At 34.5% G+C, this 21246-nt stretch overlaps 3 protein-coding genes across 9 annotated transcripts in view; 1 reads left to right on the top strand and 2 right to left on the bottom strand.

Moving 5' to 3' along the window:
* The window catches only part of LOC132699133 (protein spinster), a 53559-nt gene extending 48937 nt beyond the window's left edge, over window positions 1–4622 (bottom strand). For 2 of the 3 annotated variants that reach the window (XM_060665656.1, XM_060665658.1), the window contains exon 1: window positions 3858–4622. In XM_060665656.1, the coding sequence (XP_060521639.1) occupies window positions 3858–4074 (217 nt within the window). In that variant the 5' untranslated portion in view covers window positions 4075–4622. The remainder of the gene's footprint in view (window positions 1–3857) is intronic. The other variant, XM_060665657.1, reaches the window with a different exon arrangement.
* Window positions 4623–5334: 712 nt separating this feature from the next.
* Window positions 5335–15302, bottom strand: LOC132699510 (uncharacterized). Of its 5 annotated transcripts, none has more exons than XM_060666264.1 (8): window positions 15118–15302; window positions 14920–15022; window positions 10348–10564; window positions 10202–10290; window positions 10006–10148; window positions 8745–8963; window positions 7281–7405; window positions 5335–6901 (listed from the first exon to the last, which is right to left on the bottom strand). In XM_060666264.1, exons 1-8 carry the CDS (start codon window positions 15300–15302, stop codon window positions 6702–6704), a joined length of 1281 nt encoding a protein of 426 aa, XP_060522247.1. In that variant the 3' UTR covers window positions 5335–6701. The 5 variants fall into 5 exon arrangements, with proteins under 5 accessions (XP_060522247.1, XP_060522249.1, XP_060522248.1 ...); XM_060666266.1 differs by having other exon boundaries at window positions 5337–6901; window positions 14920–15057; window positions 15122–15199; XM_060666265.1 differs by having other exon boundaries at window positions 5338–6901; window positions 14920–15057; window positions 15118–15231.
* Window positions 15283–21246, top strand: part of LOC132699509 (uncharacterized) — a 50189-nt gene continuing 44225 nt past the window's right edge. The window contains exons 1-3 of the mRNA XM_060666263.1: window positions 15283–15417; window positions 16647–16874; window positions 19993–20354. Of these exons, the coding sequence (XP_060522246.1) occupies window positions 15391–15417; window positions 16647–16874; window positions 19993–20354 (617 nt within the window). The 5' untranslated portion in view covers window positions 15283–15390. The remainder of the gene's footprint in view (window positions 15418–16646; window positions 16875–19992; window positions 20355–21246) is intronic.

Raw genomic sequence — 21246 nt, 5'->3', positions numbered from 1 at the left:
GGTTATTCGTGTTTGGACGACAACGGCTGCCGCGGCCTCTGCTTCGTTGAAAAACGCAAATCCGATTTAAATTCATCGACATTTTCGATTTGCTAAATAGCGAGACGTGAACTTGATGCTGCGATATACACGCTACCACAAAATATCTAAAAAAAATCTACAATTTAAAAAAAAAAAATTAATTTGTATGCAAGACGAAGTAAGCATACATTTTTGACTTAAACAAACGAACAAAAGAAAAAATAATAAAACAAAAGAAAAGAAATCACAAATATATAATTAAGGCATCGTTTCCATTTTAACCTGATGCAGATATGTCGGGCTGAGACAATGTTGCCAGTGCCGAGTAACAGCAGAGCTTTTTTACCGTACCATATTTTTATGTATTCAAAATCATAGGTAAATTGGAATACATCACCCCTACAATAACAAACAGATTTCGTTAGTTTTGGTGACCTTTTACCGATATGGTTTATTAAGTTTTTAACCTCGATTTTTTTGTGTATTTGTGCTTAGTGTATGGTAAATTTCCAAAGAACGCTCAAATGCATCGGATGTGGTTCGCATAATTATTTACGATATAATTATTAAATTTTTAATATTGTTACATTATCAACTCAAATGCCAATGATTCGTTGCCCCTCTCAGTCTTCGGGAAAGATGACGATTACGTTAGCAATGATTCCAAGTGTACCTATTGTTATGGCATTTGCCGGTGTCATCATTATGACGTAGTCGTCATCTTTCCTGATTTCGATAATAGTTGCCTATACTCCTTAAAAAGTTTAGCTTGGTTTGTACAGCAAATTTTTATATGGAAATCCAAAATTATTCTTAGAGATTTCCGTTTGATTTCCTATATGTTACCATATGTTTCCCAATATTTCATGAAAATTCCCGATATTTCGTCGGTGATATTAGACAGTAAGTGTTTCCTAGGTGGTTTCCGTGTACCACTGAAGACAAAATATTAGTAAAAGTGAAAACTGATCCCTTAACGATAACTCGAAAAGCACAGGGATTGCCAACAAAGGGGTCGATACCATGTGTATTAAACAATCTGATCATTCTGTTGCAAGAACTGGAGATCCTATATTTGCAACCGAGCTAGCGACGTTTAAATGGAATGTAAAACAAAGAAAAATGCCGAGTTCTAATAGTATGAAGGTAAGTAACCCTATTTTAGGAAACTAAGTTTTTTCAGTGAGGCTAAAATATTATGTTTCTATGAACTTTTCACAAACATAAACAGTTTTCGCAATATCGACATAATAAACACGCGTAAAGACATTAATTGGTGTTATCAATCAATAACGGTTTTTTATAAGCAAATTATCGTGCTTGTTGATATTTTATTTTACATAAACATAAATCTAGACCATAAAAATATTGTTTTTGGCTTTCGTAAAAGTACGCTTAATCCAGGAGTAGGATTCCGATGCACCCTACCATTAAGATAATTTTTTTAATTTGTTAAGCATTAAGGCAATGATACTATAATACTATCATAAAATACAAAATACTGACACTGACACCATCTCGACGATCTTCTAAAAAAGTTTTCTTTCTAAAAGAGGACGTCCTATACATGCATTTTTCATGCGTAGTCAGAGCGACCCACGAGGGATGTTTTTTAACCACTCAAACGCTAGCAGATGCGAATTTAAATTTACGACCATTTAAAAAACACTGTTGTCAAGCAGTATCCTGGAGTGAATATTTGAAACTACATTCTTTATCGTTAAAAAAAAGAACCATTGTCCTTAATGAACTAAATTGACTTTAGATTCCGAGTATTCGTTTAAAGAATAACATTACGTATGAGTAATTATCATAAAAGAACGACCTTAATCTGGCAATATATAACTCGATTTGTAATTTTACATTTACTATCTTTTTTAAATAGGTGTAAATACGTTACATTATATCGGATTAGATTCGAGTTTTGCTCAATCTTTTACAATAACATTACGGATTAGATTCGAGTTTTGCTCAATCTTTTACAATAACATAAATTTTTATCACCAAAGAATAACATGCAGTTTCAGATTTTCCGACATTATTTGACTAAAACCAATTTAAACATCGTTCGTTTTGAATATAAATTGCAATTTTCGCATTCTTAACACCAGATATAGCAAAAAAAAAATTAATGAGTGAAGAATGTTGTTTTGTTGTTGCTGCATAGGGTGGGTCCTATCCAAAAACTTTGTTATTATGACGACGGACACTTATTATACGCCTACATACTTACTTGAATAATAAAAAGGGACATATCGGCCTTAAATTATAAAAGCAAACTAACCGGCTTGGCCGCTGAAGGGTCAGGTTAGGATAGACGTCACGATTCGAAACGAAAGCATCATAGAATTAATACATTAATAAGGAAATAAAAAATAATAAACTTTAAACACGCAATTAATGTAAATATTAACTGTAATAATAACCACTTTAAGTAGCACTTGGATAGCAAGATGTGCATGTTTTTCCTTTTTTTTTCCAACAGACTCCAATATGACAAAATAAAGAAAAAAATAACGGTACATAACAAAACATAACCGATATATAAATTACAGGTTTTATGCCTGCTCAATCTTCGAATATTTAAATACAATATGGCTAATCCTATTTTGTATAAAATATACCTCTGGATAGTCAATTTTTTCTTGAAACTGTCGAGCCACCTTTGTATACAGTGAAACTTCACAACTTTTCCACCTGATAACTGCAAAACATTAATGTCAGAAGCTGTAAATATTTCCAGTTTCCATACATATTACCGCAGTCACATGGAAAAAATTGCTTTTGCAGTGATGCAATATTTAGACAAGGGACAAGTAGAGTGAGGAGTGTTGCCTAAATTAATATGAATAATGGCTATGGCAAGCACGTAAGGTGGGCGAAAATAACACCTGAGAGGGGCAACGATTCATTGGGGCATGTGCACAAATACACAAACCAAGAAAATAAGTACACCCGCCTATGAAACATGTCTTCGATATGTTTATATCGAGGTTTACATACACCTGAACCGACACTTCGAAGTTCAAACCGCCAAATTCTTTGCCAACAGTATTGTCGCATGTCTGCCGTCAGTCTTTGTAATAGCAATATCCAAAACCACCTTGTACCAACATTAGCGTCAGCGTTTTTTTCATTTTAATGTTGTCACATTTCTTAGAAACCATATTGCTATTGTTAAAAAAGAAACTATTCGTTATTTTATGGGCAACGTTTAAGGAAATATTTGCCAGGTATTTTGTCAGGGTCTATTAATTTACATACATAAAAATTTTATTTAAAAATGTTACTAATATATATATTATATATATTTTCGTTGAAATTTACTGCAACATCGAATATTGGCGGCGAGTGACAGTTTATCAACCGATTATTACCTAAACTGGGGAATTATCGTGTATTAATTAATTTAGCGAAAATAGATCGTATGGACGTTTTTATTGTTATGAATGCTACCGTAGTTATCATTATTTGTTCCTACCTACGCAAGGGCATACAACAAATATCCGGAAACGGTAAAATAAATTCGTAGAAAGTAAAAAGTTTTATGGTCGTTTCCTACTTAAAGGTAAAAGAACACAACCTACAAAAACGTTCACAGTCAACCTTTTCCGCTCTAATCTCTCCATCGAAATAATCAAATTATCTTTAATCAGTACCAAAAATAAACAAAACACGTAAAAGGGCAAGAATTCCTTTGTAAAAGTTTAAGCGAAAAGACGTGAAAGTTGTTACGCGCCGACAACCGGACCGTTCCACATTCATATTTCCCCTTTAAAAAACACTTTCCGTTTTCGACCGTCACTTAAACTACTACCGAAACTACGTGTACTTACCGGCCAAGGTGAATCTATCCATGTAATTGATGAGATTTACGTAACACAACACGGAAACCGAGACCCATTCTTTCCATGAAACTTCCCGCAAAGTCCTCTCGTTTTGCTCGATTTCGTCACCGTCGCGCACCAAATCTGAATGAGAATTATTTTGTTCCATGATGTTGAGCTTTTTGAGCACGATTTTCGAACCCTTCTCTAGTTTCTCGGACGGCATGTCGGCACTAAGCTGGCGCGCACGCTGAAATCACCCGAATGAAGCCGGTTTGAAATTCCTTCCATGTTGGCGCTCGGACTAGCGCGCATGCGCGTGAAAATCACCTGATGATACGGTTTTTTTCACCTGTTTTTTTTTGTGATAATTCAGATGTGTCCTCGGGGTATCGTTCCGATCGAGACGAACACTATCGGAAGGCACTCGAAAGGCGCGATGTGCAAATTTTTACGCGAAACGTTCACACTTGCGTTACGACAAATGCACAATGAACTTCGAAAGTCAGCTGTCAATTTCACCACCAACGATTGCAACGTCAACAGAGTTCCAACTCGCCGACTCGAACCGCCGCGATCAGAATTACGGGACACACGCAAGATTTAAAACGTTCGATCACTCCATCGGCTTTGTGCCAGATACCCGATATTATTTGTTAAATGACAATGTGTTTTCTTAATCTTGTATATGTGGTCGTATAGTACATTCAAACAAAAATGGCTTTGTGCCAGATACCCGATATTATTTGTTAAATGACAACGTGTTTTCTTAACCTTGTATATGTGGTCGTATAGTTCATTCAAACGAAAATGGCGCCGCCTAGTGAATTTTAAAAAGGTGGAGCATTTCATGTGGTGCATAGATTCGATCAAAGATGGCAACATGGTGACGAATACTGCGAGGATCTTCTTTCTTTACTTCAATGGCCACAAGTAGGTTACTTGATCCTCCTCTTTTCTTCTTTTTGGGGCATGTTCGGTGGTCCGTGGTTCTTTTCTTCTTTAAGGAGTAAGTGCAGGTGGCGGACGTTTGCCTCTGAATTTTTAGTAGCATATCCGTTCCTATTCTATTCTATGAATTGAGCTCCTAGTACTGTTAATGGTGCGCAGCTGGTTAGAAGATGAATTTCAGTTTCCTCTTCTTCAAAATACAGCCTGAATGTGCTCACATCGTCCACCCCCATGGCAGGGTCCTGCTAGGATTCTTACCTGCGTTCGTGGTAGCGCGCATATCCGTTAATTGAAGCATTTAGAGGCGCGATGCGTATAGTTTTTTGAATTAGTGCTTGTTTTATGCGGATGTCTATGTAGTTGTATTGTGTATTGGTCCGTTTCCGGATTTCTCATATTCATACTGGTAGCCAGGAATCAGATAGCCGTACCCGCTGGATGAATCGGTCATCTTATGACTAATTGTTTAGAAGGATGATGGATTCCCGTACCCTTTCTGAAGGTATCGTTTTAGGAATTTTCAAATTGTAGTTTCAATATGTGCAAACTGGCGGTTGACCTTTAGCAGTCCTGGCCATTAGAGGTAATTTTTTGCCATCCAACTGAATTCTAACATCGTTAACATAATTTTTAAAATTTTTCAAAAAGAACCTATAGTGATTGTGTCGTTTTCAAAATAATAGATTGACGAAGGAAGAAGGTACGATCTACAATGTAAGGACGCCACATTCTTTTACAACTTTTATTGGAACAGAATTAATTTATTACATAAACGTTTCCCAGCTCGAAAATGAATAGATACATATGTATAATAATAGTATAGAGTATAATGTTGAGACATACATAAGTGCATCACAGCTAGACTATCGTTTTTTTTGTTCTTTAAATAGTTACACGTAACATATACCGCTTTTTTTCATAATTATAGTTGAGTATTCGTCTATATCACCCCCGGTTGCCTTTCGCTTATCTAGCGACTACTTTTTCGCATTGTCCTAGAAGCTTAACATCCAGTTCTAAGGATATAAAGCTACACGAAAGATTTCGAAATATACGACAATATTCCTATTGACGATTTCAATAATATCTGAAAGTCCATTTGAAATGACCATTTTTGTAGTGAGTACGTTATTACAGGGTGTCCAGAAAAGGAGGCTTTGTCAAGTTTCGTTAAGTATTTGTCTGAGGTTTTTGTAGAAAAATATTTTAAAGTAAATCGGAGTAGGAAAAAACTGTAAAAAAAATTGTAAAGTCAAATTATACTTACAATTGAAGTAATTAAATTAAATAAAGAATTTTATTTAATTTTATAATACCTAATTATTAATACTTAATTAAATGAATTAATTAAGCGACTTTCTTAAGTATTGGACGCAGATTTTGTAGTGAAAAATATTTTTATAATGTATATTTATTAAATAATTTCAATTAATTTTATAGTGCTCAATTATGAATGAATAAATAATTACTTTAAAAAATTAAGTGACTTTGTTAAGTATTCTTCAAAAACTTTTTATGTAAATCCTAACAGAAAAAACGCTGAAAATTATTTTTAAAAAGGTAATATCAAATTTTGTTTGAAAAGAGGTTCAACGTTGGATTATAAAAATTTGGACGCTATTGTCCATCTAAATTGTTTCTCAGATAATATGAATACATATATTTTGTCCTGAAAACTTTACCACCCTGAATCTCAAAAATTAAAAAGTATAGACGTAGGTTAATTATAATTTTTCAATCTTTTTTCCATATAATCCAAATAGGTAGAATCGAATTTATAGAATAAACGTTCTAAATTACATATTTCTATATAAAATGTATACTTTAAAGGTTATAAAAAACAGCCTCAAAGCGGTTTCGAAGAAAACCACGGTCAGTGGGTATGTCAACTTGGACTGCCCCTTAGGAAGGTTTCCCGTTTTTGTGACCCCCTCTCGATTTCCTACCCTCACCGCCGTGGTGGTAATGGTTGTTGTTGGAGCCCTTCCGGTGGTACTGGTAAGTACCGGATCCGTTTTCCGTTATTGGCAAAGTGGGCAGGACGTTTTCGGATCCCGCGTTCTCCTGCATGCCGCCTTGATTCCGCCCATTGGATCTGTTTCCTGCGAGATAGATATATGGCGAATTGCCCGGCGCATTCCCCAATAATAAAAAGATCTCGGCCAAAAATAGTAAACCATCTTCATAAATACATTGTAATTGCAACTTATGTGTTTTTTTAAACAATATTTTATAAGAAGTTACCTAATATTTACCGAATGAAAAAGTTTTATGTAAGGAAATTTTCAACAATATATAAAATATAAAGAAAAAGTTACATCCAAAGGAAACCGGTAATCAAAGTTGTTAATGTTCCTAAAACGCTGTTTAATGGCCGTTTATAGTTCATGCGGGCTGATAGGCTTCATATATTTCGATATTATTACTAATTAAATGAAATTAAATATTAAATTGTTATATTTGTTGTTGTCATTGATTTACCCTGCCAAAAATTCTGCGAATGAAGCGGCGGAAACCACCCTCCCCGGTTGTAATGTTGGCCGTTGTTGCCGGATCTGTGCCTCCCGCTTCCACCCCTGTTGCCTTGAGGCCTCGGCGATTGATAGCTGCAAAAAATTCGTTTACTGTTATTTTAGTTTGATGTACATGGTAATTCACGGGACATAAGATCGTTTGGCACTACAGAAGTAACCGGTTAAATCCCTATTTAAAATATCAAAGATGCTGCTACTTTTTGAAAAAAGTGGCAACGCTACGAAACATCCGATCGGATGTTTTGCGAAAATGTACCCAAAAACTAACGTCGTAGAAAAAGTATCGCTCGTGTCAAATAAACTCATGAATCAAATTCCGTTTTTCTAATCCCGTCTGTAAAATACCTAATTACCCACCGATCTAGCGTGCGGGAAGCGCCACTTTACCACGTCGGTTTCGTTTCCCACCAATCCGAGCCACTTCGGGATTTTACCGCACAGATCTGGGAGCAATTGGATGTTTTCGGAGATATTTCCCACGCTTTGTCAATTCTGACGTTCATGTCAGTGAATGTATTCTTGTTGTTTGCGAAATTGTACCCGAAAACCCTGAGTAGGATCATTCGCCTGACGTTTCGCTAAAATATCACTTGGCATCTTCAGAGGCCGCGCGTCCATTTCACTCGTACGTGTCCGCACTTAAGTGTATATACGTATTTATATATATTTATTTTTATATATATATATATATATATATATATATATATATATATATATATATATATATATATATATATATATATATATATATATATATATATATATATATATATATATATATATATATATATATATATAAATACCCAACTGCAACCAAAGAAGCAAGACAACTTTTACTACCGTTTCCATCTTCATAGTTAGCGCATTTAGTCGACTTAGTGCTGTAAACCTAACGTGTAGACTTGAGATTAAAGCTAACTAAATTGGAACCTAATATAAAATATCTGTGCAGCAAGTCTCAAGTGCAAGGATGGCACTAAATTAATACGGAGAATCTGTATTAAAATTATTTTGAATTTTGTATTGTATGTTTTGAAATATTATTTCCTGTTCTTGATAGCAATTTCATAGCGATATCTTCCCAAATCCTATCGTTCATGTTTTATAAGTTGACAAATCAATTTGTTAATGTTAAAAACTATGTATGGGGAGCATAAAAATTGTAGAAATGTTGCGGTGGGGCCTGGCGCAAAGAAGGTTGGGAAACACTGGTCTGACATCCGTCTAACGTCGTGATCGTAAGGGACTAGGTCTATTGTTCTAGGTATCACTAACATGGTGTTAAAACTTAACTTATTATATTGGATTACTTTTAAATTGTAAAAATGTTGTAAACCTTCATAAATAAACAATAGTGCGGTCGTGTGTCAAAAAAATGCCAAAAATTGTACAGGAGATATGGATAATTTACCCGTTATCTCTGTTATGCTGCTGCTGTCCATGGTAGTGGACCTGTTGCTGCGGCGCGCTGGACCCGGCCTGCACGCCTCTGCGCATATCGGAATTCTCCCTGCGCAGCCTCCTAATCAGAACCTCCGCATCATCCAGCTTGCGCAACAGTTCGTTTTCGTCCGAGTTGACCCGATGTTCGCGTTCCTTTTCTCGCTCCCGCTCGTATCGTTCGAGTTTCCTGGAAATAAAGTAATATATTTCAATCAAAACGTCTCCAGTAGTTCCAGTTTTTTTTTTATTAAAGTCTGTATATAAACCAGTCATACTTAGCTTTTAAAAATGCATAGAGAATATCAAACTGAAGACGTTTTCATTGAAATATATTGTTTTATTCAAGTCGCTATGTAAATGTCATTAAAAAAAAATCCGTATAAACATGTGCTCTAACGCGCTTCTTCCTATATCTTCCCTATGATGTCATTCAGAAAAATGGCTTTCATATAAAGAGTTGAATAAAAAACTGGAATTACTGTAGATATTTTAATTGATTGTTCTGTGAATGCCTTTTTTTTAAAGCCCGTAAAAACATATCTTCTAACCTTCTTCCTTTAATCTTCTGTCTTTACGTGAATGCATACATAGAGGCTTGAATAAGAAACTGGAGTTACTGCAGGTGTTTTGATTAAAACATATGTTTTTTATTTTTATTCAAGTCTCTATGTGAATGATTTTTTAAGGTCTGTATAAACAAATCTTCTAATCTTCTTTCTCTGATCTTCACATAAATACTCGAATAAAAACTGGAATTACTGGAGAGCTTTTGATTGTAATATATAAATATATATAAAATTAATATTATTATATATTAAATATAATTTAAAAATTATATATCGTGTGATCAATCGATACCGACCACGTCATATGTCAGATCATTTCTTCTTGCTGTTGTGTTTTTGCGACTAGCTCAACGGGGAATTTGGTTTTGGAATAAAGTTATTTGATTACATTAGTACTGGCACACAGCAACAGATTACGTTCAGTAGGAAACAAATCACGTCAGGACCTGAGCAAGAGGGTCGAAAATTTAATTCTAAATAATTAAAATCCTATTGATACGTTTTAAGTTTTGAGCAACACAAGCTAAAAAAATTCTTTTTAAAAATAGTTTTTATATTTTTCGATGAGTTATTCAAAAATTTTCACAAATTACAAAGATTTTACTATGAAACAGAGATTGTAGATACGTTGATATCTATATTTTTATTACGATCGGTACCCACTTTTTTTGCTCATCAACGATGGCTGACAGATAGACGTTCCTGCTCTCCACGTCTTGCATTTGCAATTTAAGTTCACCCATCTCCTTCTCCAAGAGCTCTATTTGGAGCGGGGTGCTATTGAAAGGTTTTGGACTTGAATATACCTGAAACGTCATACATCCAGTACTTTATAAAATGTAAGTGGGCTTGAACGTACCTTGTGCTTCATATCTTCGTCTGGTGACGACGGAGACGATGAACTGGTCGGAGTCGAGCCCCTCACGAATACCAATTGGAATTGCAACTCTAAAACATAAGATCCAGTCGGCACGTTTTAGCGACCGACCTCAAATTTGCGAATACCTCGATTTTTGCTTTTAAGGATTTCGATTTCGCTGTGGAGGCCCGCCAACATCAGCTGGTGCTGCTCCTGCAGGAATTTGATGTTGTGTTCGAGCTGGGTTATCCGGGTTTGATCCGGACTCTTGGAAGTCGTGACGCCGTTCCTGGACGATAAGTCGGGCGACCGTGGCAGGACGATGTCTCCTCCATTACCGTTTCCCGACTTTGATTTGTTCACCTAAAAGCATCAAATGACACGAAAATGAACACGTCGCTTTCAGGCATGAGATTCTGCGAAAACTTCAAAAGAAATCAGGAGAGAAAATGAGGAAGTAGTATATGAGTTTATTGGAGAAAACTTTCCGGGACCACGACAAGACAAATATTCACTAAAAATATTATTTAAATTCTTCAATATATATTGAGGATAAATTTTTTTATATTATATTATATTATAGGAATATTTTCTTTCAAATAAACGTTCTAAAGTTCTCAGTCTTTTTCTATTAAATATATTGACTTAGATTTCGAGGGTCTTGTTTTTTAATCATTTTATGATATGGGAATCATTCATTTTTACGATATAGCTCTTGGATAATATAGTGGGCCTATTACGCGAAATGCGTAGGCGGCATTGATATTTTCGTAGAGAAAAGATAATTAGTTTCCGCTCATGCCTCTACATTTCACCTACTAACCTCTCCTTTGCGACATCTTCTTTCTAAAGAGCATTTTCTACAGATTTAAACCGTTTTCCCCAGAACATTTAACGAGAGACTATCAGCGGCCATGTTGGTTAGTTTTGCCCCAAGGTCATTGTTTAAAAACGAGATTTGAAATCTCACGCATGCGCTTATTAAATGAACCTTCTCAAATTTTAGTTACTTCAAGAGTTCATGTATTATCAGCGTAGCACGGCCTCTACATCTCTACTTACTGATAGTGATTTCTTTTTTAGAACTGATATATTGAAATGGAGTGTGAGCCCACATGTATCACTCCATTTCCAACGAAACATGCGGGACCATTAGAAGTAAGTAAACAAGCCGACCCCCTAAATATGTAAAAAATGTTCAAAAATAATTAAATATATTTAGAAAAAGTAAACATTTGTTCTTTTAATTGCGAAACGCAAACTTATTTCAAAATAAGTGTTGGAAGATAATTCAGTTAATTATTAAATACATAATATATCTCATAAATTTTAAAAAAATAAAAAATAAATAAAGTTTTTTGTTTTACGGAAGAAAGATACAACAGGACTTCTGGTTCATCTTACTCGCTATCGTAGCATTCAACTATCATTTATTTCCATTTAGACTTTTGTATACAAGTATACAATTAATCGCATATACATAGGATCAAACAAAAAATATTTTTTAATATTTTGTTATCAAAATTACTTCTTAATTGTTTATACATGTTGGAAATTTGAAGATATTCTTATGTCACGAAACAGTTGACGACAAGAAAAATGAAGTGAGTTATGAAACATCCTTATAAGGATTAGTTTTGGCAATTTCAATACTCCATAAGAGCGTGATGCGTTACCCTAACATATAAAGTTATAGTTGATGAATCAACATATGTAAACTAATATATATGTAAAAGATCTATAAAAACCAATTTTATTAGACTCTGACCCTGACGACTACAGAGATTCAACAATCTGACTACAGAGCTTTTATTTACGAACCTCCCAATAACTTTAACGGGATACTGGCAGTATCCTTGCATCCTTAGAAATGGTATTGTCGGTGAAAAGCGATAGGTGACTGCCAGCAAAAAGTGGGGGGGGGGGTGAGATTTACTCCCAAAGATATATTATATATATATATATATATATATATATATATATATATATATATATATATATATATATATATATATATATATATATATATATATATATATATATATATATATATATACTATTTTTTTGTGAACCCGTTAAGAGAAAGGCACAGGTATAGTCGGCAATAATTTCTGTGAAATTTTAATGAAGTCGCCCCAGGTGTTTTTTTATAGATTTATTAGACAGGGAAACAAAATGAAAAAAAAATCTAATGTACTGATTCCAAAAATGTCACTATATTTTTTTCTATCAATTCTAGTATTTGAGATACAGATTCATTGATAGTAGTTGTGATAAAGAAAAAAAAATAAAGAAGTAAATATATACTTAGTAGTGAAAATAGAAATTTCCTACTTAAAACTAGATTCTAATTAGCCATATATATACCTAGAATCGTTTACTATCATTTTACTATTTTGGTTGTTTTATAGTATCAAAAGACTGAATTAAAACAATTTAATGGACGTACCTGTGTATATCATCGAGATACGTTTTGTTATTTTTTGAAAAAGTGTAGATAAACTATTTCTGACTTTCAGAAAGGAGGATCAGGATCAGGATCTTATGCTCCACATTTTGTATAGAAAACATTAGTGGAATGAACATTTGCCACTGTGTAAAATTGGAAAGAGCGAGGAACGGCGAAGCCAGCATAAATAGACACAATAGGCCACAACGAGACTGAATTCAACGCTTCAACGTGTTCATTTGTTCAAGTAAACTTTTCTTGGTAATCGTTAAGCAGAGAATAATGTAGAGTTAGTGGACAGTGAACATTCCACCAGGACATTGGAAGTTTGCAATCACGGACCACGTGATAGCCACGTGATGGCATACTATTTCTGGAGCTTTCGGTGATGCTGGCATGAGTTTTTCTTTTTTTTGCCTGTCAGTAGTAATATACCAGTTAGAACGTAAAATACTCAAGTTCAAAATATAAAATGATGAATATAGCCTTTATCAAAGAGGAGATCAGATATAGAAAAGCTGAGGACATATACTTTTTACAAGTTGGAGAGATCCTTAGGGGAGCGACATAATCAATATTCATCTCCTACGTATACAAGGTCGTGACCTTTAACGGCCCTACAATATGGTCGCTTACCTGGCTGAACGGAGCGACGGGCAATTTTACCATAACCTTCGACGCCATGATTTCCAGGTAATCGGAAAGCTTTTCTACGGATCGACTAGCCGGTTTGAAATTCTATAGACGACACACTTACGCTGACTAACGATTCAAAAATATTCCAACGCTTACCGATGAAAATTATCAGTCGCATATACTTAGTACGCGCCCAGCGAAAACGGAAAATTCAACCCACCCGATCGATCGTAGCTTCGCAGTTATTTTTAATACGCGTTAGAACTAAACGACTTAAAGCACCCGGAAAATCTTCAGTTTTAAAACTACGTCTCTCGTTCACGACAGTATAGTACACCTTGCTCGCCCTTATTATCGATTATCCTGGAAATCTTTTTGTTTTGACATGCTCCGTGGGAACCTCGGCCGAATGATTGGGAAAACTGCGGGACACGTGGGGGTTGAAAATGGCCGCCGCAATGATGAACGTTTTAAAGTAATTGATGTGGCGATCGAAGCCGGGAGTCGACTAAATGTTGTGAACATAATGATATTTCTTCAATGACTAAATTTACTGGCACAAAAATGTTTTCAAATATAAACAAATCGCAACTATTGTGTTTTGTGCGCAATTTTTTGAATAAAGAAAAGATAAATAATAACATTTCCATAAAACAGAATTATTCTTATTGGACGCACAACCACAAAAGCTTAGAAGAGAGAGCTTAATCACCAAGCCCAATGCTAAGCGAATGATTGATAGTACACTAAACTCTTTGAAAGATAAGAAAGCAAGAGAGCAACTCCTTAAATACGGCTCCTCAAGCTAGAAACATATTTGCAGGGCTTATGACTCGATATACTCGTATGAATAGAGAAGTCCCAATACAGGACTCCTGAAACATCGGATGGATTAGCACTTTCAGTAAACTATTCGGAAAGTTCCTAAAGCAAATGTGTCGGGGTCTACGATAAGCATGCTGCCTCTTACTAGTTTGTGGTAGCCCGTGGCAAGAAGGACGTTGAATTCATGATCCGGAAATTAGTTGAATCTGGGAGTTAAGTTGAAGATATGACTTCTTGAGATTTATAAGTAATAATAAAATATTACAAACCTAGAGTAACCACAACTGCCTATCAGATCAATTATAGTACACCCTCAATCATCCTTACCTCTAACGGTTCGTATTGAAAGGAAAAAAAAACTATATAATCTAATCTAATAAATGGACCAGGTTAGAAAATTCCTCAGAAACAGTTATTACCACTTTGTGAACTCATATCTTCATAGGGCACAAAAATTAACTTTTACTTTAAGGGATGAGGACAATAAGTTTATATATCAAATATTCCGTACTGAAAATAAAAATTTTGAAAATAAAATAAATAAATACAAATAAAATCACTTTACAAATATTTTTTTAGTGAATAATTTGTATCCATGCTGACCATTTGATAATCTTTAGTCCAATTACAAAAAAACTAAAACAGTTTCCATGAAAAGTGAAAAATTCATTATAATTCATTAGCATGCAAATTTTGAAAATTTAAGGCAATATAAAGTACTATAACATTTACTAAAACTTAGGAAGTTATTTTATTAAGACGATGTATAAATAAACAATATTTACTTGCATTATTATAAAGAACTTACCACAAATTTTCCGATGAGGTGAGCGTTGGTCCCTGCACTTGGAGGAGTCAACGGGGGTAACACGATCGTGTTTAAAGGCACTCTTCGATGGTCCGCGTTACGCCTAATAAATTTGATTTGTCTCATCATCTAAATCCACTGAAATGCATCAGGCGCAACTAAGTACAATAAATATTAAATAATTATGTTTGCGTTTACCTACGGATATAAAATAATACTGAAAACGTTGTAAAACAACAATTATTGTCAATCGGTGGACCGGGTAGAGACCGTGGAGTCCAGGTGCGTGCCCATAGACCGTTACCAGGACGACGACGGTCAACGAAATAAACAAACGGTCGCGTGGTGAACTCGGCTCGCGTATTGTTAAATGTTTCTGTCATTTTTTTTGTTGTGTTTTAATTTAGTCAGTCACTTCAAGCTCGCTATCGATTCAACAAGCTTTCGTCCCGCGAAAGCCACCGAAAAAAAATGAACGCCTTCTACGAAGTCCACGGTGTAAGTGTTTGTTTTAATGTGTAGTATTGTTCATGGTCTAAGAAAGTGATCCGAGCTCTGTTATTATATGTGCCACTTTATTAACATTTCGAACAGATATTTTGGTGCCTGTCATTTTTCAACTGTTGCTGGATAATTTTGGGCGTAGAATAAAAAAAACCCTCAGATTTTGTTGATCCGATCTAGTTTTAAACAATTTCTTTTACACGACTTTCTGGAATGGAGTCTACTATCTAGGTGGCTGTGGAGTGAACTTTTATAATCATGTTACAACGAAGATTAAAATTTGAAAGCACGTAATTCTTTGCTTAATAATTGCCAACAAAATTTGGTACTACTCGTGAATTGTAGATCTTGAACAAGTTACATTGTGTGAGGCCTCTCAAGTATACAAGTTTTTAGTTTTCATCTCGATTTAAAGCATTCACAAATTGCTTCATCAGCCCCAGCTTGATATCCAAAGGCGAAAGTAAAAGTGTTTCTCTTTAAACTAAAGGATTATTGATGACGTTTTGCTTATAAAGAATAAATAAAACAAGGATATTGTGTATATACTCTCTGTTATCCAAGGAGGAAGTTTGCCATTTTGAAATAAACTTAAATGGCTCCATGATATGGCGCCAATCATCTGGGGTGTATTCAGGCTAACCCATTTTTTGTAAGAGTCTTTTTATATTGTTTAAAATATCCGGTTACTTCCCAGAATGAAAAAGATCCTTGTCTCTTTTAATAAAATGTAATTTTAGCACCTGGGTGCAAATAATTCAGCAGACTCATTTGAGAGGTTTAGGTCGCTTAGAAGATCGTTATTGATTTATTTAAACTTCCCTCAGCTCAGGAAAATTACTGTACGTTTGCTTATGGATACCATTGTTTTAGTGCAAGTGTTTTGATACTATTAAACGACGAAAAATTACACAAAATAATAGCGTACCCTTACCTTCCTAATATTCACTTATGTGGAGGTTAAACGGGTACAGAAGATCGGGGAATAGGCAATTTCAGGTATAAAGGTGACGATGCAAAAAAAGTGGTGGTATTAGAATCAGCATATTAAAAACATCTTAAATCAGTTGTTGGATTTCCGGCACCATTTTTTAAAAATTTTGTTACGTCTTTAGAGTCTTATCAAATTTCATATGAACTTTATTAGTCAAGTCACTTCCTTAGATTAATAAAAGAGAAATAAATACCTAAAAATGAGGAACTATTTGTATTCTGTTGGGCAGGCCGTTTTGAAAAACGAATTCGACCTTATCAGCAGGTTGGAAGATGAGCACGAGAGTTTGGAGCGAAAAGTTCGAAATAAAAGCAGATTTCAGGCTCACCCGAAAAGGATCCGCTCGGATTCTGATACGACGGCGTCTGATTCGCCCGGACCTTTGCCGGAGGCGTCGACTAGGTCTGTAGCTGAACCGACTCTGAGCAGGGGCCACCCTGTTTACCAGGAAAGAAAGGTACATGTCCCAGGACGTTACCTGAATCATCTAAAAATATTTCGGAATTTATTTATTATTTATTCGTTTGAGAATCGTCCGACTTCAAGAAACAGAGAGTACGTGGTGTCTATGGATCAAATTCATAATCAAACGTTATATTAATGTAAAATCTGTAGAGGAGGCGAAAGGTTTGCTTTTGAAAAAAATCGAGCTAGCTGAAAACATTTTTACGGATTTGCCGATTCTTCTACTAGTTATTGGACATAGTTTTTATTTATATTTCGATACCCAGCTACAGAGGTTATTAAAAGGGCTAGGTGAAAACTCAAATTTCATAGTATCATGTGAAAGACATTATTCCTATTTAAACTATATTTAATTTCTGCTTAATAATCTTATATTACAGATAACTAAAATGGACATCGTTGTAAAGGTGGCATAAATTCATTTCGTTATCGTTAAATGGTTTTTCCTCTATGCCTTTGCTCTTAGGCCTCCAACGCTGCCCTGAACGGATTAATTTTAATTTCGTTTGCTTCTATCATCGATCAAAAACTAAGGGTCTAACTCTTTAATCAAAACCGCACTTCGATATTTCTTCCTTAACTAATTATATCAGTAAAAGAAATAAAATAAAAATAATGTCGCCATCATTGGGAATATTTTGAGGATGTCTACCAATATTAAATACTAATATTCGTTCTTTTAGCAATATATATATATATATATATATATATATATATATATATATATATATATATATATATATATATATATATATATATATATATATATATATATATATATATATATATATATATATATATATATATATATATATATATATATATATATATATATATATATATATATATATATATATATATATATATATATATATATATATATATATATATATATATATATATATATATATATATATATAAAAATTTACCGTTATTGTGCACAACATTATATTTAACATGTCAATAATAATTAATACTCATTCCTATATGATTGAATATTGCATTACAATTTATTACAAAAATGAATGACAATCACATAGATAAAACGCTACGATCCTTGTGTTTTGAAATAAACACGAAACATATCAAGCACTTCTACAGGTGGAAAAGACATTTTATTACAAATAAGGTCTTAAAATCCGCGATTATGAGTTTTGCTATTTTGTTTTGGATTTTAAATTTTCGAATTACGTATGGACGGATGTCGAATATTCAGTCATATTGAATGTGCATTAAATATTATTGATATTTTTAATGTTTTAGCTTTAAACATACAGTGTGTCCCACTTATGAAATGTACAGCCTTGTGAAATTTTATTCATCGATTTTGACTTTTTTTGTTGGATAGACCTCTGAAAAATGCACTAAAATCTTGTTTTGCTTAATGCTTCAACTTAAAGTCATGGCCAACTGGGAGTATTTAACAAAGAGAAGACAGAAGTGTTGTTAGGGATTTAAAAAAGTGAAATAAAGTGGCAACGAATTCTTATTCAGGAGTACTTAGAACCCAACTATACCAATTTTTATAATGTTTCAATACAGAGTGTTTGACATTTCGTTTGCGCCCCGCTTAAGGCTGTACATCGTTGTCTTTGATTACTGTGTGTCATGTCAAGTCAAATATCCAGAAGGGTGTCAACGAATTCTTATTCAGAACTAAATAAACCTATTCTAATTACAATGAAGTTCGCTTAAGCATTAGTCATGTGGAATGGTTGTTTAGGGCTTTTTTTTTCGTATAGCATACACTAAAGTCATGGTTAACTGACTTTTTTGAAGTCGAAAATCGAGAAATTCTTTTAGAGATTTTTTCATATTTAAAATGAAGTTTCTTTGAAAAAAGTCTGTTTAGTTCATCCTCTCTAATCATATTTAATTTTAAGAAAATCATCAGCGTCTTTTATTAAAATCTATTCAACAAAAAAGAATGATCAAAATTGAGCCATAAACAAACATTCTGAAGTAGTAATGACTAAGCAAAGCGCCCGCTATATTTCGAACACCCTGTAGTCGAACTTCATTGAAATTAGTATGGGTCGGTTTTATATAGTTCTGAACAAGAATTAACCCTTCTCGATATTTGACATTAAAAATTAGTCCCAGTTAGCCATGACTTGATGTAATAAGAAACATAAGGTTTTAGTACGTTGTTGAAAGATCTCTCCAACAAAAAACAAATCAAACCAAACCGTAATCAAAGATTTTACAACGATGTACAGCCTTAAGCGGGGCGCAAATGATATTTCAAACACCCTGTATTGCAACAATATAAAAATTGGTATAGTTGGGTTCTAAGGACTCCTGAATAAGAATTCCTGCCAATTTATTTTTGCAAGAATCCCTAATAGCACTTCTCTCTTCTCTATTTTTGTTAAATAGTCTCAATTGGCCATGACTTTAAATTGAAGCAATAAGCAAAACACGGTTTTAGTGCGTTTTTTCAGAGACCTATCCAACAAAAAAAATTATCAAAATCGAACCATAAACAAAGATTTTCCAACGGTTTTTAAGTTGTACACTGCCGTTTTTATGGACTTGTTAGACTCTTATTTGGTTAGTTTGAGTTTTTTTTGAGAAAATAAATTTTATTTGTAGTGATGTCGCAAAACGTCCTCTAGTGGCGATATAAGCAATGAATCTACTCATGGCAGCATTCATAGCGTAAAAAGAGTCCTTTCCAATGACTACAAGTGAGACAACGTTTCGCGTTCCGCCATTCTGAAGTTATCGACGTTTATTTCCGACAATGTTCAACACCCCACTTCCCCCACACCCTCAACTTTTCTTGAATTTTGAAAATGAATCCAATTTGTTCCAGCATTTCAACGGCGTCGATTTTGGCTATCTCTAATAAAAGATTATTTCCCAAGAAACGGAATATAAAATTCAGGAATGCGATTACGCCCTATGGCGGCTGTTCTAGAAACTTTAAAATAATTTCCAGAATTTTCTTTTCGCAGCTTGAGTTATAAGTTTTCGACAATATGTCTTTACGACAATTACTTTCTCCTAGATTTATTTACGCTTATCCACATTTCCAAATTTAATAGCATTAGTCCGTAAAAAAATGGGAAAATTCCAAATAACCGTCTGCTAAAAATTTATTTCAGCAAAAAGTCCATAGCTTCAAAAAAAGTCTTCGCGAAAGATTGTCTTCCGTGGATCCCGAATTCGGCGTTAACCGCCACCCTAACAGCGGATTAGAAGAGGACGACTGCAAACTAGCTGCGGACAGATTCCGTAGCTACGGGGATAGTGCGTCGTCCTCGTCCGATAGTTTGCCTTCGAGACGCAAATTGTCCGGACGAGAAATCGCCGACAAGGGCGCGGATGTTTCAAAAAATGTCCGTTCGCGGGGCAAACTGCCATCTCCGGGTTTTTGCGCGCCAGCTCGCGGCATCCCCGACGCCGTGTTCGAAAAGAAGTTCAAGGTCGTCTGCGAGAAGAGTTTACAAATCGTCATGGACATCAGGTGGGCGGAGCTATATGGTTTCCATTATGTAGAGTTACTAATAATTCTTTATTTCAAATCAGAACTACTCACAAAAGGAAACAATATATAAAATAAATTGACATCACAAAAATATAACTATAACAAGTCTGGCTACAAAAACTCTATTTCAATAAGGAGTCTCTCGATAGTCCTTTTCTGAGAACTGAATGCGAGAGAGTTATAAAATATAATTTTACAATTACAGGCATCATTAAACAGTGTGTCCAACTTAAAGGTTATATCGTGAAGTTCAGATAGTTGATGATAACACAATCCTACAAAATTAAACTTTTATTTATTTATTTTTTTATTCAGTAAAAAACTGGAATCTTAGTTAAAAAAAGGAAGAAATAACTTCACTCGGGCCTTTTTGACTGAAATCTTCCTTTTTTTGCTAGAAAGCGTCGTTGTCGGGACATTCGGCTGTGTGTTTTTACGGGCATATCCCGTTTTAACAACCAGCAGTAGTCCGCCATCATCGTTATGCTCCATCCGCATTGCTATCGTCGTTTTCGTACAAATATGTGAAACACTGTCTATTTTTGTCTAAGGCTTTAACAAACCGCTTCATCAAGCCCAGTTTGATATGAAGAGGAGACAGTAAAACTTTTTTTGGGGTCAGCTATCTCTTATTACATTTTTGCTACCAGGTGTAAGGCTTGTTCTAGAGGGCCATTCTATTTGAGTCGAATTGCTCGAATATCCCAGTCACAAATAAATCATGGAAATTTTGTGTAACCCCTCTGTTGTCCTAGCAACATGCACAGCACTTTAAGGTGACCACAAAGCACCCACTGATGTTCTTGATAGTTTATTTTCTCCAAAAGGAGTCCTAAATTTTCATACATTTCTTTTAAATATACCGAATGTA

Source organism: Cylas formicarius, unplaced genomic scaffold (assembly GCF_029955315.1).
Source record: "Cylas formicarius isolate icCylForm1 unplaced genomic scaffold, icCylForm1.1 PGA_scaffold_3__17_contigs__length_32017465, whole genome shotgun sequence".
NCBI lineage: Eukaryota > Metazoa > Arthropoda > Insecta > Coleoptera > Brentidae > Cylas > Cylas formicarius.
The sequence above is the reverse complement of the archived record's forward strand: the minus strand, read 5'-3'. Positions and strand labels throughout refer to the sequence as shown.